Source organism: Bombus fervidus, chromosome 4, assembly GCF_041682495.2.
Source record: "Bombus fervidus isolate BK054 chromosome 4, iyBomFerv1, whole genome shotgun sequence".
Classification (NCBI taxonomy): domain Eukaryota; kingdom Metazoa; phylum Arthropoda; class Insecta; order Hymenoptera; family Apidae; genus Bombus; species Bombus fervidus.
In genome coordinates, this window is record NC_091520.1 from 4,282,095 (window position 1) to 4,299,355 (window position 17,261).

The window sequence follows — 17,261 nt, forward strand, 5'->3', positions numbered from 1 at the left end:
AATTTTGTATAAATGCATAAAAATCTACAATACACTTACAACATAATTAAACATTACTTATATTTAAAATATATTTGAATTAACACTTGAGCATTCATTGCTCAATATATCCAATTCTATAATATAATTTCTGTTTTAAACATACAAAGTTATGTTAGAAATATATATCATATATTGGAAAAATCTTCGTCAAAAAGCTGTTGCATAACTTCCTAATGAGAATTGAAATGTACTTTAGAGATGCAAGTGAAACAAGACACGTAAATAATTAAGCAATTAGAAGTACGTTTTGATAATTCAGCTAGAAAGATCTATTTCAGATAAAAACGAATTTGGAATAGGAAATTATGTCGCGAATAAACGAAAATGCAATGCTATTAGAAGATCTATATCTAAATATACATCCGTGCAAGAGAATAAACTAATTACAAAAGATATTAATCTGAAACACAGAAAATAAATGATAAATTCTAAAATCAGGAAAAGAACTATGAGAAGAAGAAAATTTAATTGCGGAAGCGGATGAACTTGAGAAAGAGCTCAGCACAGTAAAAGAAACATTTACCTCCATTAAAGGAATTTATCCAAAAATTACTTTTACAAGAGCAAATGCAGGTTTAGGCTAAAAAACGGAGCTTTCATTACGTCTGAGCGAATATTAATCTATTGGAATTTCCGATGGATCAACTGTTCTAAAACGCGAATTAAATTAACTGTAATAAGTCAAATTAGTCTTAAAAGCAGAAGAAGGGCAGTTCAGATCTAAATTGCATGTTGCATTAACTAATTAAAATCTTATATTTTATTAAAGAATTATGAAGATACCAAAAATTTTGGTCATATATGTTATCCATTTCCAAGGAACAGTTAAATAAATTAGTGAATAAATTACAGGAATAGATAATCCTTATAACAAACCTGATGAATGTCTTAGATCATCCAAGAGACTAAGGCTAAATGATTCTAATAATTCTAGTTTAAATAGGGATGGAACTAATACTGCTCCAATTAGTCCATATAAATGAATAAGATTAAACCAATAAGAACAGTAACCAACAAGTTCATAATATAATATAAATAATTATGTATATGTAATAATTAAGAGAAAGACAATCCATTTTATTATATCAATTATTCTTATACTTTTTTAGAATGAATAAAAACTTAAAAAAATTAAGAATAGAATTTTACTTAAATCATAATGAAGGAAAAAATATCTTGCAAAAAGAATTAATAATACTATTAAAACACTTCATACAGTGGTTGATAAACCATATTCTTCACATATTCTTTTGAACTAAATTAAGTTCTTTTTAACCTGATGAATGTGTAAAAGGCCAAGTGGTTCGAACGATTCTAGTTTAAAGAGGAGTGAAAGTGACAGTGTTCCAGTAGTCCATGAAAATCAAGAACATTAAAGACGGATTGTGTCATTAAAAATTGTTGATGATTGTGTGCTTCAAAAATACGATTATTTAACAAAATGTTTGTATATAAAGTAATGTAGAAATATCACTGGAAAAAATCATTTGATAATGTTTTCTTAATTTACTATAATTTATAACTATAAAACTCATGATTTTTTTTAACAAAGATATTGCTGGTCCTTTTACAAATTAAGAAGTGGAGAACTTACGAAATAATACCAATAAATAGAAAATAAAGTATTAATAAGCAGAAAGCAAAAAATAAATGAATTTGTATTACGAACAATTTATATATAGACATGTGGTTATGAGCAACATCAATTTTATTAATCTTGAAAGTTTGTATTATCAAGTAAAATACTTATTCATCTTTTAGATTTGTACAAAATACTTTATATATCATACTACAGATATTTTTATTTATTATTTATAGTTAAACAAAAATTTTGTAGTGTAAAGCACTAAGAAGAGATAAAATTTGTTATATTATCCTTTTTACAGTTTTAAATTGATTTTAATAAGTATTTTCACATAGTAAATTAATTTTACAAAATTATTATTTCGATAGCAAATAACTATTTTGACCTTTAGGTACATAATATCCTAGCGTAGTGAAACCTATATATGTATACTAAAAGGAAATACACATTTTAGAACATGCTGAAATTGGGTCTATAGGAATGTGATTTAGCCCCTACTTATTTATACCAAATAAACAGTTCTTTTTTAAATGTATAATTACCACAATAAAACTTTAAAAATTATTTCTTTATACAAAGCATATCGCAAATATAAAATGCGAAATTGAATTCAATTATTATACATAATGGATGCAGTAGCTAAATTGACCTCTGTATTTGCATCGGATAAATCAGGTAAAGATAACATCACTGGAATCACTTGTATTTTCCCTGAATCATCTTCTTGTTGCAAGTGAACTACAGCACCTGATTGTAATATTTCATTTGTCATTATTTCATCTGCCATAATTTCTGTAGGTTCAATGTTATCTGCAGTTACTTCTTCTGTGTAAACTGTTGTATCTTCCATATTCATTATAACTTCTGCTGCATCAGAAGCTTCTCTGGATGTCTCTTCATATTCCTGAGAAATAACATGTATGTAAAAAATAAGAATCTAACGTAATAAAAAATAATATAGAACTATAAAATTATTTTTACCTGTTCATATACTTGTTCATATTCTTCTGTTATTTCTTGTTCTTCAAATTTAATCTGTTCTTCTTCAAATTTAACTATTTGTTCTTCTTCAAATTTAACTATTTGTTCTTCTTCAAATTGTTGATCTGTCTGTTCTTGATATTCACTTTCAGGAACTTGACACTTTATATTATTTAAACTTTCGTGTTCAGAACAAGAAGAATCTTCTAATGCTTTAGGTTTACTATTTCGACTAAGTATTATCCTTTTAAATCCAGATCCTCCTAAGCTTTCATGTCGTCTTTCATGTTTATTTTTATCACCTAAATATTTAAAACGTTGCTTACATACACTGCAAGAATATGGTCGTTCATTTGTATGAGTTCTTTCATGACATACAAGTGCACTAACTTGTTTACATCTCCAAGGACAATATCTACACTGTAAAGGTCTTTTATCGCTGTGCCTATTTTGATGGTGTTTAGTCAACTGTATCTTAGTTTTCAAATTAAATCCACAGATTTCACAAGAGTATGGCCTTTCTTCAGAATGAGATATCATATGAGTTTTTAATCTGAGTTGATTCACAAATCTCTTTGAACAATGTGGGCACGGTAAAGTTCCTTCTAATCTGTTATGTGTGACCATCATATGATGTCTTAACCTCACTTCGGAAGTAAATGTTAATTCACAATCTAAACATTTCATAGGATCTTTCTCCATATGTGTATTTTTAATATGCGTTCTCAAAATCATTTCTGTCTTGAATGTCTTATTACAATGATAACATGATGCCCTTCTTTTTTCTGGTGCCCCATCTATTCCTTCCTTTACACCAGGAAGCGTTTCATTGTGTATATGAGACATATGCCACTCTAATGATCTAGTTGATATCATTGATCTATTACATATATGACAAGTGTATTGTCTACCATCCTTATGAACTCGGTTCCTATGTATAACAAGTGTTGAATGATTTGGAAACTTTTCACCACATACTTGACATGAACATTCTTTTAATCCTCTACTATCGGTTTTCTCATGTACTCTCATGTGTAACCTTAAACCATCTCTTCTATTAAATCCAACACCACAAGTATCACATCGATATTGACGTTGATCTTCATGAATTCTTACATGTTGCTTTAAAGTTGAACTATTTTTAAACATTTTGTCACAGTGTGGACACTGAATAGTATATGCTTTATGAGTATGCATGTGTTTAGAAAGGCTATAAAATGGTACTAATTTATGGCAAACTGGGCATTCTCTCTTATTACTTACAGGTTGATGTTTACGTATTCTATGATGTCTAAGGCTTGCAGGATTTTTAAAATCAGCTCCACAGTCCTCGCACAAATAGGCTCTTAAGGTTGTGTGTACAGATTTCAAATGAAAGCTAAGTTTTTGTTTGAATGCAAACTTTTTAGGACACTTTGGACATTGATATATTTTCTCCCAATTCATGTGTTGTGTTTTGACATGTTGATCCAATGTTCCTTGATGTTTAAATTTCTCACCACATACATCACATAATTGTCCATACTTATTATCACTATGTTTTTGTTCATGCTGACGCTTTTTTCCTTTTGAATCTAATGTCACGTTACAATATTTACATAGTAATTTTTTTTCACAATTCACATTATGATTTCGTTTTGCTTTATTTGTTGGAAATTCTGCCATGCAATCTTCACAAAAATGCATAATTTTATAGTCATGTGATCTCAAATGTTCTTCAAGAACTTCTTTAGAAGCAAATGTTTCTGGACAATAATCACATTCTAAATAATGTTCTTCTGGAATATAATCTGCTGGTTGACTTTCATCTATTAAATCAGGTAAGTTGTTTTTAAGGACTGCATTATTTCTGTCTTCATAAAGAGAAATAATATCCTCATCTTTTAATCTTGTAATTACAATTTTACGTTGTTTTAAATAATCTTGAAAGTCTTGCAAATTTTTCTTTTTTTCCCCTAAAATTCTTGCTAATTTTTCAATGTTTCCTTCTGTATAAGATTCATCAAGTTCTTTTTGAAGATATTCTTTCTTCTTTTTTGCTTCTTCCCATTTCAATTTAAGCTTCGCTAAACGTGATAAATATTCTTCAGTATTTACATATGCATTTTCATTTGTAGACTTTTCTTTGGCTGATTCTGCAATTTCTATAGCATCATCTTCAATTGTAATAATTGCATTAAATTCACTATCATCTTTATTAAACTGTATGTCTACAGCAGAATCATTTTCTATATGTGTAAAAGATCTTTGATTATCTTGACTTTCATTACGCTTAAAGTAACGAGATTCCTCAAATTTTGGAGGTACAACAATATTGGCATGTCCACCTAATACTTTTTCCCGCTTTTTCTTGTATTCTTCTATTTGTTCTTCTATAATCTGCTCTCTTATTTCTAACTTTTTTGTTCGTTCTGGAAATAAATCTTTTTCTTTTGTAACTAATGTTTCATATCGTTTTAAAATCTTATCCATTGGTTTAATGTCAAAATTCTTTTTCCCTGTAGATTTATCTTCTTTTTTCTCTAATGGTTTATCCATTTTCTTAACTTTTACTAACAATATTTCATTCGGTTTAGATCCTTTCACAGTAACATACATGATGCCATCTTCTTGATTACTGTTAAGGTTCAAAGAATTGTTTACATCGAGTTTTTGTACTTTTAAGTCTTTATGGCTTTTATCAGAAATATTTGTCTGGTAAATATTTTCATCAGTTTCTTCCGTAGATTCTTTTTTAGACTGTAATAATAACCTGCGTTTTAATATGTTTGGTTGTTTTGAACATTCTTTTGTACTTTCAGAATTATTAACGCTACGTGGTTCAGTAGACTGATTATTACATTCTGTGTCCCCTACTTTAATGTATGTTCTCATACATTCATAATTATATGTTGTTTGGTTAATTTCAGTACTTTTATTATCTGAAATTGGATTATTATCAGAAACAATAGTTGATTGTGAACATTGTTTTGTATTTTCTTTCTGTTGAATATGTCGTCTTTTTGCACTTGGCATTTCTACTTCATCATCAGACTCTGCAACATCAGAACTATCAGGTTGAAAAGGAGGATCATCTGGATCAAATTCTTCTATTGATTCATTATCATCACTATTTTGTAAGACAGTGGTGTCTTCAAAAATTCCAGGTTCAACCTTACTTTCTGATTCTCTATGATCTGTACAAAGTTTCTTATCTTTTACGATATCTTCATTATCTTTTAATGAAAAAATTGCAGATATTTTTGGTATGGAAGTATATTCTTTACTTGTAGATGGATTTTTTGTATTACACTCGACAGCATTTTCCATCTGTTTCTCGAAACTTCCTACAGGCTGCATTTTATTTAATTCTGCATTTTTTGTCACTGTATCTGTGAGACTAATGTGAATAGATCTTAGTTTAACTTCTGCTTTTTTAATTTGCATAAAAAACTTATAACTCATTTTTAAGTCACAAATACAATCCATACACATTTGAGTTGATAAACTATCATATGGATTTATTTCTTCTAAATGCTTAATTTGTTGACTTAATCTCATTTGATTACCTTTTTCACTAAAAATATCAACTAATGGAAGTTTCAAACCGGCACAAGTCCTACAATACTTTTTTAATTCCTGTTTTGTTTGTTCTGATATTGATAGTTTCTTTTGCGCAGATACTTTATTGTGCAAAGAAATTTTAGTTAATTCATTTAAACTATTTGCATCATGAGTCAACAATTTTACACGTGGTGTAATTTTTTTTAATTCACTAATATCTTTAATCTGACCGAATATTTCTTTATTCGATACTAATCCAGTTTTGTTTGATTTACATGTTGTTTTAACATCATTGTCACATACATTAAGGATATTACTAGCAGTATGCTGAATACTATGTAATTTTACTTCACTATAATTATGATCCTTGTTTTTAACTTCAGTGTGCTGCATTTTTGAGCTATTCATTTAAAGTTCTCCCATCGTATTTTAGATGTGTATTTGGAAAGTTTGTATAATCTAAAAAAAAAAACGATGTTAATAAAATCAAATATATACATTTGTAACAGTTCATACAAAATAACATAAATAAACATATCTGATTTACCCTTTATGTAAAAATGAAAATTATCCTTTCTGTAACACTACTTGTGCATGTTGTGTTTATGATACTATTATTTCTTCTTTAATTTTGTACAAAATAACTACATATAGCACATCCCATTATTATAAGTTTGTTGATTTATAAAAAGTTAGTAAAAATTAGTTTAACTAACTAATATATATTGTTGTTACTTATAGAACGCTGTAGTTATTGATATTTTTAAACTCTTGAAGTTTATGTTTTCTCTTGTGAAATTGAAAGTACCTTCGATTTCCTCTTTCAAAAAAGATTGTTTTTTTTTATTATCACCATAAGACAAATATAAAATTACATTTTCATAATCACAGGTATTCATTTTTCATTCAAAATTGAGGTTAAGTGAATATAATCATAAGGAGTATATACTCCTACATTTAAACATAACGTAAACGTAATCGGTGTGTATTATACCAATTTTTAAATTCGTTAATTTTACCTTATAATACTCGTTATCGGGAAGAGTAATAATGTAATTCAAAAGTCTTTCCAAACTTTGACTAATATAATTTCTTCGTAATGATATCCAGATGGCGCAACTTAATGGCGCCTGTGGCGTTATGTTATTTTCGGCCTACGCAACAGACATTCTACAGTTCCGAAATTCATGACTAGCATTCAATAGCCATAGAATATTTTCGTATACATTACTCTGTAACATATTACGAAGATCTGTCATAGATTACGATCCGAGAGATGCAAGTTTCATGAAAAGAATCGATTAATCTATGCGCACTTTGAAAGGGAGATTTATGCCACGTTCAACTGTCGTCTTCTGAATTCCTTTACCGAAGCTGTGACGTTGCTTATGTTTGTAATGGCCGCAATTCTATTATTCTATCTTTCCTATACAAAATATTAAATGACAAAAATTCAATTTAATAATTAGCATATAATATCAAGTATATTAAGATAAAATATAGAATAGGTAAGTAAAATTTCTGCCATTTTAATTCAATTTAACAAAAATACTTTTTTATGTGCAGACAGTGTACTGCGCATTTGCTTAGCATGAAACCGCGAACAATTCAATTGACTACATAAAAAATTTTACATTTTTCCTTTTTTTAAAAGTAAAATATTTTTGATATAATTAGGCTGTGGATTTTTACACAAACGCATATTTTTAGGGATGTAATTAAAAAAGCAGAACCTCGGTAAAAATTATTTTACATATCAAGTATTATAGAAAGCATTGTATTTTAGATTTTATATATTTTTTTATATTATGTGCATTCTGTACAATTTTGTATTTTAAAATTTTTTATAAATACAGAAAAATCTGCAGTCTACTTATAATTCATTGTAAATTATTAAATATTTTATTGAAACGTCTTTATACCTAAATATCTTTTTATTTGTCATGGAAAATGTCGTATGTGATAATTTTTTATGTATTATCACGTACATTAATGCTTTATGTCAAAGATAATTATTAATTTAAAAGATTTAAAAATACCCTTATAATTTTCTAGATCGAATTTATTTTCCATTTATTTAAATTATCCCTTATTTTGCATATGAATTTTCTATATTTTAAGAAATGATATACAAATTATTTCATGCAAAGAAAACGAATGGTGGGGCAGTTTGAGAAGAAAAGAAGCTTTGAAAAATTATTTCTATTAGATGAGGTTTAAATCATGCAGTCGAATTACATTCATGTAGAAAAATCGTGAATATTTATTATTTCTTCATGATTGATTGCTAAATATATTCTTTATTTTATATCGAAAGTCAGTTCATTCTATGTTCATTCGTATAATTCTTTCTCTGTAAAAATGTACTGAAAGAAAAATAAAACTCAAACCCAAAACTTCTGGATAATAGCGAACAATTTGGTCAGTATTTCTGATCTTTTTTAAGCTATAATATGTTAAAAAGGGTTATTTAAGTAAGCAAAATATCACAAAAAATATTTTGCAGCCGATTATAAATATATTTAATTTTATTTTAGAACTAAACCTAAATCTAACTTCTATTTAACAAAAACCCCAGAAAATTTCGGTTTTTTGTTTCGTGATTTTAAACTTAACCTTAACCTATGTAAATATATGTATTGTGTTGGGGGAAATTCGACGATTCAAACTGATCAATTATTGTACATACAATAGTATACAACAATTTCTGGCTAGAATGAATTTTTAGTAGCTTTATACATATTCTAAAAGCAATATCTAGAAAAATATTAAACAATATTAGGTACAAAGATATAAGTAAAAGAAAATGGTATAACACATACACATTGTTGTATAGTTATATAATGATACTTAAAATTCTTCAAAATATCGTTTTTGAAATATAAAGCAAAAATCTATCTTGATCTGAAATTTTTGCACGCCGCTATATATAATTAACAAGCAGAGTTAGCAAAGAATAAAGAAAAATTCGAATATGAAAAATAAAATACAAGAAGCAATAATTTCTTTAAAAAGTTGTACATATTAAATTTACATAAGAAAAATCCTATTCATTCGTAAGAAGAATTGTTGATAAAATTGAAATGATTATCCACGAAAATTTACTGATTAAAAATAAAGGAAAATAATTAATATAACAAAAAAGATCATATATATATATGTATATAAAATCTTCTAATAATCCTATATAAATAAGAATAAGGATTGTAAATTGAGTCTCTTTATATGGTTGAAAAGGTGGAAAAATAAAATATTATTATTATCATATAAAAAGTATTTATTTCATATTTGTAATTTTAAAAGGCAAGTTAAGAAACTCTGACACCATGAGAAAATTTAAATAAATAAATTGTGTGTATTTTTTCATGTAACTATTTATTCTTAAATGCATTATAACACATAAACAGATTGGTAAATGTATTATTAACACTGATTCTTTATTTATAAACATAATATATGTATATCTGAGAACAATAAGGGTATTTTTACAGTGAAGAGTCTTATCTATATTGTTATTTTTTCTACTAAATACTTTATAATATAAAAAGAATCACAATATTTCTGACAATGAAATTGAGCATTAAGCTACAAAAAACAAAGAAATAAACAGTAAATTACTGACAGGAATTTTTAGACAAAACTACACTAAGTTTTGTATATGAAATTAAACCCCATCTTCATTTAAAAATAATTTTTTTATTACTCAAAATGATATTTTTAATTTGTTGTGTTTAAAAAATATATATAACAATTGTATATTGCAGAATGTCATGAATGGAAACATTCTCATGTATCGAATACCATGATTTATAGATTTAGGATCTATGGATCTATCTATTTCTATCTATAGGATCTATCTATGGATCTATCTATAGGATCTATCTATTTTATAAAACTTTTATAGCATTTGTCATTAATCAACAATAATGATTACACTTTGCATCTAATAATACAAATCTTGTAATAAAGATTTGTGTAGATATATAAAAATATTGTTCAGATACTAACAGATTTCATTTTGTAAGCAGTACAGGTTTTGGAACATTGAATTTTTTACTGTTTTCTTAAATTATTCTTTGATAATACTGTTTGCTTCCCTTTTGCAAATAATACCCTTACTTTAAAACATGTAATATCTTTCCTTTAAATTCATACTTGGTTTTTGAAATTAACTTTGTGTTCAAGTAAAATATTATTTTCGGGAGGTAACGCAAGACAGGCTCTTAAGATATTTTCGATTGCTGATCGTTGTCTGAACAATGCATTTACAATTGGTGTTCCTTGAGGAACTAATGGTGCTTTGCAAAGATATGAAAGTATGGAAAGTACACTGTGAAATCCAGTGAACTCATCTTTGGTATTAGCTACTTTGAATGTAATACGTGAACAAATTTCTGCTAAAAGAACCAGATCCAAAATAATTGGGCTAGCCAATAAAGAATCTTCACATGTATTATGTATTACAATCGTATTGTGTCCTCCAAGTAATATTTCTGATGTATATTCATCCATCGCTCGTTTACTATCACCTAATAAAGAATTAAATAACAATCCTGTATTCTGAATAGTAAATGGATAGTAAATAATATATAATATCTAATAGAATAAATATATATATTTTTTAATACATACCGACATATGGAACGTATTTAATAACAACACAATGATCTGGTTTTTCTCCAGGTTGGTAAAGAATTTTATTTGATTGTACCATATCATCTACAACATTGCTTTTTGAAATCTAAAAACAGAATTATATTAGAATATTAGTATTATAAATACATATTATACAAAATTAGATCTTTTCTTTTTCACCAAAATACCTCTTTTGAGCGAAATTGTTGAGGAGCAGATAAATTATAACCATCATTATTTCCAAGATGGTTATAACTAACAATTGATACTGGCTTAATACCAGCTGAGACTAGAAAATCTACAAGTACAGACTTTAATTTTGTTTGCCCAGATTTAAAATCATCGCCACTAATGAATGTTTTATGTTGCTCTGCTAATTCCATTGCTCCTGGTACGAAAGTATTTTGAGGTGATCCATTTATATATGTACACTGAAGCAATAACATATACACAATATTAACAAATTTTGCTATTAATAATAAAAAGTATATTAATAGTTTCAATTTAAAAATAATATAATACTAAATATATTTTACTCACTCCTTCCAAAGCAGCTGCAACAGCAAACACTGTACTTGGACTAATTTCTGAATGACCTTTGTTAATAGCATTTAATAAATTTTCTGCTGTATCATTTACACCTGGAATTATCTCTGAAAATCGTTCTGTGTTAGCAGTCCATAATATAATCACTTGATCCAAATTCTTTGTAGTTTTAAATTCTGCAATGTCTTTTCTAAGTTGTTCCAATTGTTCGAATTTTGTACCATAAATAATGTTATTTGCTCTTTTTTCCTAAAAGTTAAAAAATATAATATAGATTTCTCCTTAATATCCAAGTAAATAATAGATAAATATTTAAGGAAAAAGAAAAATTAAATTGAAAGAATTACTTACCTGATTAGATGCAATAAAGTCAGGATAATATATGCTTTTTCTTGGTTTCATATGCATCATGTGTGGTACTAATTGCTTTTGTAAATTAATGTCCAAAACTTCCGCACGTTGCATAGCATCAGCTAAGTTCATATTTGAAATATCCCAACCATCAATTTCAATATCATCTGGATTTACCATTGGAAGCATCCAAGACATGGGAACATATACCTCTTCTTTGTTTCCTTTGCCTAATCTGATAGTAGATGCTTGAGTTAAGGAACCATACCTAAAATTTAAATAAAAGCTTTATATAAGTACATTATCTTACTTAAGAAGAAGAATTTAAAAATTTTTTATATTATTATTAAATTATCATAATTACCAATTTGCTTTTTGAATGCCATTCTTTCTTTCCCATGTCAACCTAAGTTTATTTGCTAATAATGCTGCGGTAATAGTGGTACCATTATTTCCACCCCATCCTACCAACATTAATCCAAGTTTTGGAACTTTCAGTTGTGTTCTAATTAATAGGTTTGTTGTTACAGGTGTTACCTATTACAATAAATGCATGTTTATATTCTGTAATAGATTACTTTCAGACATTTAAAATAAATAATATTACACGTAGTAATTGTTAATATTTGTATCCAAGGTTTTTTCTACTAGTACACGAGTGGTGTACAATACAGGAACCTTTATTTTTTTCAAAAATTGAAAAATTCATTTCCAAAATTAAAATCATAGGGTTTGAGCAGCTGTTCATTTTTTTTTAATTATTATATTTATTCCTTCCCCCTAAAAAAAAATTTTTTAATACAAAATTTGTAAATTGAATATTTATACAATTTTTCTAAAAAAACCTTTCAACCTTAAATGTATTGACCGAATTAAATATCAGAGCCGTTTTCTTGATAAAAAAATTACAGCAATTTATTTATATAGTTTTTACGAAATGTATATCTTAGAAGAGACGTTTAAAAACAATATTAAGATATAAGATCTTTTTTTATTTATGTGTATTGTTATTTTCATATATTAAATGCATAGTGAAATTCTATAGTATTTTCGAAGCTTTTTTTACTACCATGCTACATCTTATCATTTAATGTATAAAACTATCATGAAGTGAACATTTTTAGAATATAATAATTTATCATAAAGTCCTTTGAGAAATGAATTTTCATAATGAAGAATTGCTTTGTATAAAATATTTTTTTTTTTAAAGAAAGGAAAAGAACAAGTATGAATAAGTTAATACACATCATTTCAACAGTTTTGAAATTCTTTTTATATCTTCCATATACTTTACGAAAAATAATTTTTTTGCTTAAAATTAAATTCGATTATAATCTCTTTAATTTAGTAACAACCTGCTAAACATTACTGATCGGATTTATTACTAAATATAAAAATATAGAAAATCATGTTTTTCTTATTCTATAATTTTTTTCTCGTAATGTTCTGTTTTAATAATTTGGTAATTATCGTAACAAAAAGGAATATTTTTTTAAATAGAAAGAAAGAATTAGAAGAAAAAAATAAGAGGTATATTATATTATAATATTCTGAGTATACTTACCGTATAATTTCCACTGTTGTCTTCCGTAACATTCGTTGTTTGATACTCGTACTGTGCTTCGATATAATCTTCTGTGTATTTCACCTTCGGCGATTCAACGCGAATTTTCAAAGCCATTTTAGTTGTTATTTAAATCTTTTACACTGATGATAATAGTTTTAAATTAGCTTTGCGGCAAATTCACAAAAACTGTACTTCCACAGGAATATTGGTTCAAGGAATATAGATTGATTGAAGGATTATACTCTAGATTTAATATCAAAAGATATATATATATATAAATTAACAATCGATGTATAATCGTTTTTTATAAATCACCATGCAACAAGTGATATATGTATATGTATATTTATATATCCGCGGTAAAGAAAATAAAGGAAAAAATTCGTAGGAAAAACGAACGTAAATGATACTCGAAGGTGAATATCCAAAACGTATTCGTAGCTGAAACGTAAATGTCGAGAGTTCGTGCAAGCATGCGCTTTAAAAGAAATGTCGTGGCAGCCCCCTTCCACCCTGTATAACTGGCATCTATTATATTTGATTACCGCTCGGTTTTTATCAAGCTAACTAATCTTGCATAAACTAAATATACGCTTAGTTTGCAACTTCTTATTCTCTCGTCTTCCTTACTTTTTTATTCTTTACAACCACATTCTGTGTTTTAACCTTATCTCTTGGATAAATATCTCGATGTTCGAATTGCTCGTGTGCGTGCATATATGTTTTCTCCAAGTTTTACGTCTTTCTTTTTTCTATCAAGTTCTTGTTTTAGGTTCTACGTTTAACCGAGTTTGTATCGCTCCTGCGTTATGAAAACGTCCGTTATTTCGACTAATGTGATTATTTTTTATCGTTAATACGCCAATTATTCTTCCGTTTTATAAATTCATGAATCGTTCCTTTAAATGAAAAGAGGCTATAAAATCCATGACATTCGGATGATCATAGAACATTTCGAATACCCTGGACTTTCTGACAAGTGCAAATAATATGTAATATTATATAAATTTATGTATACGTTCCAATAATTAATCGAATATCCGAGGTAGAATAAATATTTAAATTAAAACTACATAAGATCATGAGTTATTCCTCTAAATAAAATTGATAACAATAAATATATTTAATGTATGAAACAAAAATATTGTCTATACAATTTTGTCAACTATTTACTTTTATATTTTTATTTGCTATTATGTATATTATTCAATTAATGTGTATATTTGCTGAAAAAATTTAATGAAGCATTATATTTATACATTGACTTATTGAACTTAATGAAACTTAATATTTTATTTTTATTTATATTAATCGTATTTCTATATATTAAAATGTTATGTACTCATATGTGTATAAAGCACATTGCACAATATATTATAAAAAAACACGAGAATTAATATTTATTGAATATAGATGATTTGAGATGGTAATTTCATGTTGCTATGTACAATACATCATCTATGTGCAATAGATACATCATCGTGTCATTTTAATGCTATATACATATATATATAAAATTGTGTATTAAAAATATATTACAACGGCTTATGTAAAATTGTTAGATAATTTATATAACATTTAAATCCATATACAATATAACATTTATTATTCATGCATATTCATCTAAATTTTTTCGATCTTCCAGCTTACTAAATATAAATTTATAAACATGAAAAGAGTTTTAATGAAGTATTATTTTATACGCGAATAAATTTTATATTTTCTAGCCATATTTTTATTTGATTGTATTTTAGAATATAATATGATTAAATCTACAATTGGAAAATGTGTGATATATTAATTATAAAATATTCATCTACATAATATAAGCTACCTTTTACAATATTTTATTTCGTATTTTTAATTTTTAATTAAAAAGTAATAACTTATAATAATAAGTACAATACCATATCAATTAAAAATTTCACTTATTATATACATCCTTTCATACATTCTAGATATGTAAAGCTACAATTTTTTGTAAATTATTAAATAAACTATAATTTTACCGTCCATTACAAATATTTATTAAAAAATACTTTCCTTGTCATAAGAAAGTTTTGCATTGTTACAAATGCTCTACACGTAAGTGCTTCTTTATAAATTACTTGATATGATTATTAACTACAAATGCACCGTTTATATAAAATAATTCTACTTATAATTTACGGTAAACTATGGTAAAATTACTGTATTTTCACACAATAATATAATTGAAGTATATGTCATGTATATATGTCATGTACGTACATAGGTATACATATACACATACTATAAATTACACAAATCTATAAAATAAGGTATTAATACGTTTTGCGGTTTAAATTATGATTGTTAGCGGGTCTGTGAACTGTTCAATTACATCACGTGTAGCTGAAATACATAGATTGTTTCAATCAATTGGCACTCGGTGCCTCTGGAACTTTCGTAATGGAAGAATTATGTTGCCAGCCATTCGTAAGACGACCCTCCACGGACGATTATGAACTATGATCTGTTTACAAAGGCTGATTTTATCCGAGTCAACGTTAGATGTATACTATATATACGTGTCGTTTTGCTTTCATCCCAAGAAACGAGCATCATCATTACCGATAATGTATATACATATATGTACAAGGCTGGAAGCTTACACAAAATCCATTAAATACTATTTAGTAACTTTACTTCGCATCGCATTCTTCCATACATAAATATTGTATGTTCAGAAATATTTCCGGATCGATATTTAAGAAACAACATCGACAACTTCGTTATCGCTGACCGTCCACTGCCTATACATACTGTGCCGATATAATCATATTCACGAAATTTTAATAGAATAAATATTTCTTATTTTTTTTTGTTTCATGTCGCGTATGAAATAAATCGTAAATATCTAGCACAAGATAATAATTAGACTACAAATTTTTATACAGATTCATATTTTAGAAAATATATGATTGAAAAAGTAGAATTTTGCTAAAAAATTGTTTTGCCTATCCGATATCATAGAAAGTACTATACTTTGGATATTTTATATAAGCGTTTTCTAATATTATGTGTATTCTGTATAATTTCTCACTTTCAAATTTCGAATCCTATAAATGCATAAAAATCCGCAATGTAATAATGATGTATATTATAGATGTATAACATTATAATAATGTATATATACCGAAAGAAATAAGAAATCATGGAAACAAAAGGAAATAAAACTGTAGTAGCAACTTTGCTACATGATAATTATTTAATTGCTTATATTCATTCGTTATTAAACAAATTCGCGGATACGATTACGTAAACTTATCTCAAAAATATTAAATGGAATTCAACCAACAGTTGGCCCATTATTCATAAAGGGTGATAGTTGAACTCTGTCCAATGCTTAAACTAAATTGGAGTGGAATTGGCTTATGAGAACGACCTTTGTCATACATGTATATATCAACGCAATAGATATCATGAATAAATACCTTTGAAGTTCTGTGTTCCTTTATTTTCTAAAGTTCTAAAATAATTCGAAATTTTAAGATCGTTAAGCAAATTTAATATCGTAATAACTTCTTAATAACTTCTTAATAACTTTTAATTTTAATTCTATAGTTCATTCAATGTATTCAACAAAAGGTATTTTCACATTGCACTTTAAATATTTAAAATATAAAATATATAGAAATATATAAAATATTTTTTATTTACTTAGGTATGAGAATAAGAAATAACAAAACGCATTATACATACATTAAAAATGAAAAAATATTCGATCTTATTTTTGAAAATTTATAAGAAATGTAATTTTATTGAATATATTATACTTCACAAGTATATTGTACTAAGTAAGATAATTTAACTATGTATAAAGAACTGTAATTTTTAATGTTATCTTCGCTCATTTTTTTTAGTTGTATACAAAATTTTTTTGTCAATATTTACAATTTTTAGAAATATTGAATATATATAAATAATAATAAGAGTAGTTATTAATCATATAAATTATTGATTTAAGCACCGAATTCGGATAATATTATG

The 17,261-nt window shown here is 26.5% G+C and overlaps 2 protein-coding genes and 1 long non-coding RNA gene across 8 annotated transcripts; 1 reads left to right on the plus strand and 2 right to left on the minus strand.

Moving 5' to 3' along the window:
• Positions 1 to 1,732: 1,732 nt before the first annotated feature.
• Positions 1,733 to 7,501, minus strand: LOC139986339 (uncharacterized). 2 transcript variants are annotated; one of them, XM_072001582.1, is made up of 4 exons: positions 7,171 to 7,501; positions 6,699 to 6,971; positions 2,609 to 6,610; positions 1,733 to 2,531 (listed from the first exon to the last, which is right to left on the minus strand). In XM_072001582.1, exons 3-4 carry the CDS (start codon positions 6,557 to 6,559, stop codon positions 2,238 to 2,240), a joined length of 4,245 nt encoding a protein of 1,414 aa, XP_071857683.1. In that variant the 5' UTR covers positions 6,560 to 6,610; positions 6,699 to 6,971; positions 7,171 to 7,501; the 3' UTR covers positions 1,733 to 2,237. The 2 variants fall into 2 exon arrangements, with proteins under 2 accessions (XP_071857683.1, XP_071857682.1); XM_072001581.1 differs by having other exon boundaries at positions 6,699 to 7,501.
• Positions 7,502 to 7,548: 47 nt separating this feature from the next.
• LOC139986345 (uncharacterized) lies at positions 7,549 to 8,905 on the plus strand. Its single transcript, XR_011799624.1, has 2 exons — positions 7,549 to 7,663; positions 7,722 to 8,905. It is a non-coding gene; the product is annotated as an uncharacterized lncRNA (long non-coding RNA).
• Positions 8,906 to 10,210: 1,305 nt separating this feature from the next.
• Inos (Inositol-3-phosphate synthase) lies at positions 10,211 to 13,685 on the minus strand. 5 transcript variants are annotated; one of them, XM_072001170.1, is made up of 7 exons: positions 13,248 to 13,685; positions 12,048 to 12,220; positions 11,684 to 11,951; positions 11,327 to 11,581; positions 10,975 to 11,217; positions 10,784 to 10,892; positions 10,211 to 10,704 (listed from the first exon to the last, which is right to left on the minus strand). In XM_072001170.1, exons 1-7 carry the CDS (start codon positions 13,362 to 13,364, stop codon positions 10,301 to 10,303), a joined length of 1,569 nt encoding a protein of 522 aa, XP_071857271.1. In that variant the 5' UTR covers positions 13,365 to 13,685; the 3' UTR covers positions 10,211 to 10,300. The 5 variants fall into 5 exon arrangements, with proteins under 5 accessions (XP_071857271.1, XP_071857272.1, XP_071857270.1 ...); XM_072001171.1 differs by having other exon boundaries at positions 10,211 to 10,680; positions 11,684 to 11,969; XM_072001169.1 differs by having other exon boundaries at positions 11,684 to 11,969.
• Positions 13,686 to 17,261: the final 3,576 nt, after the last annotated feature.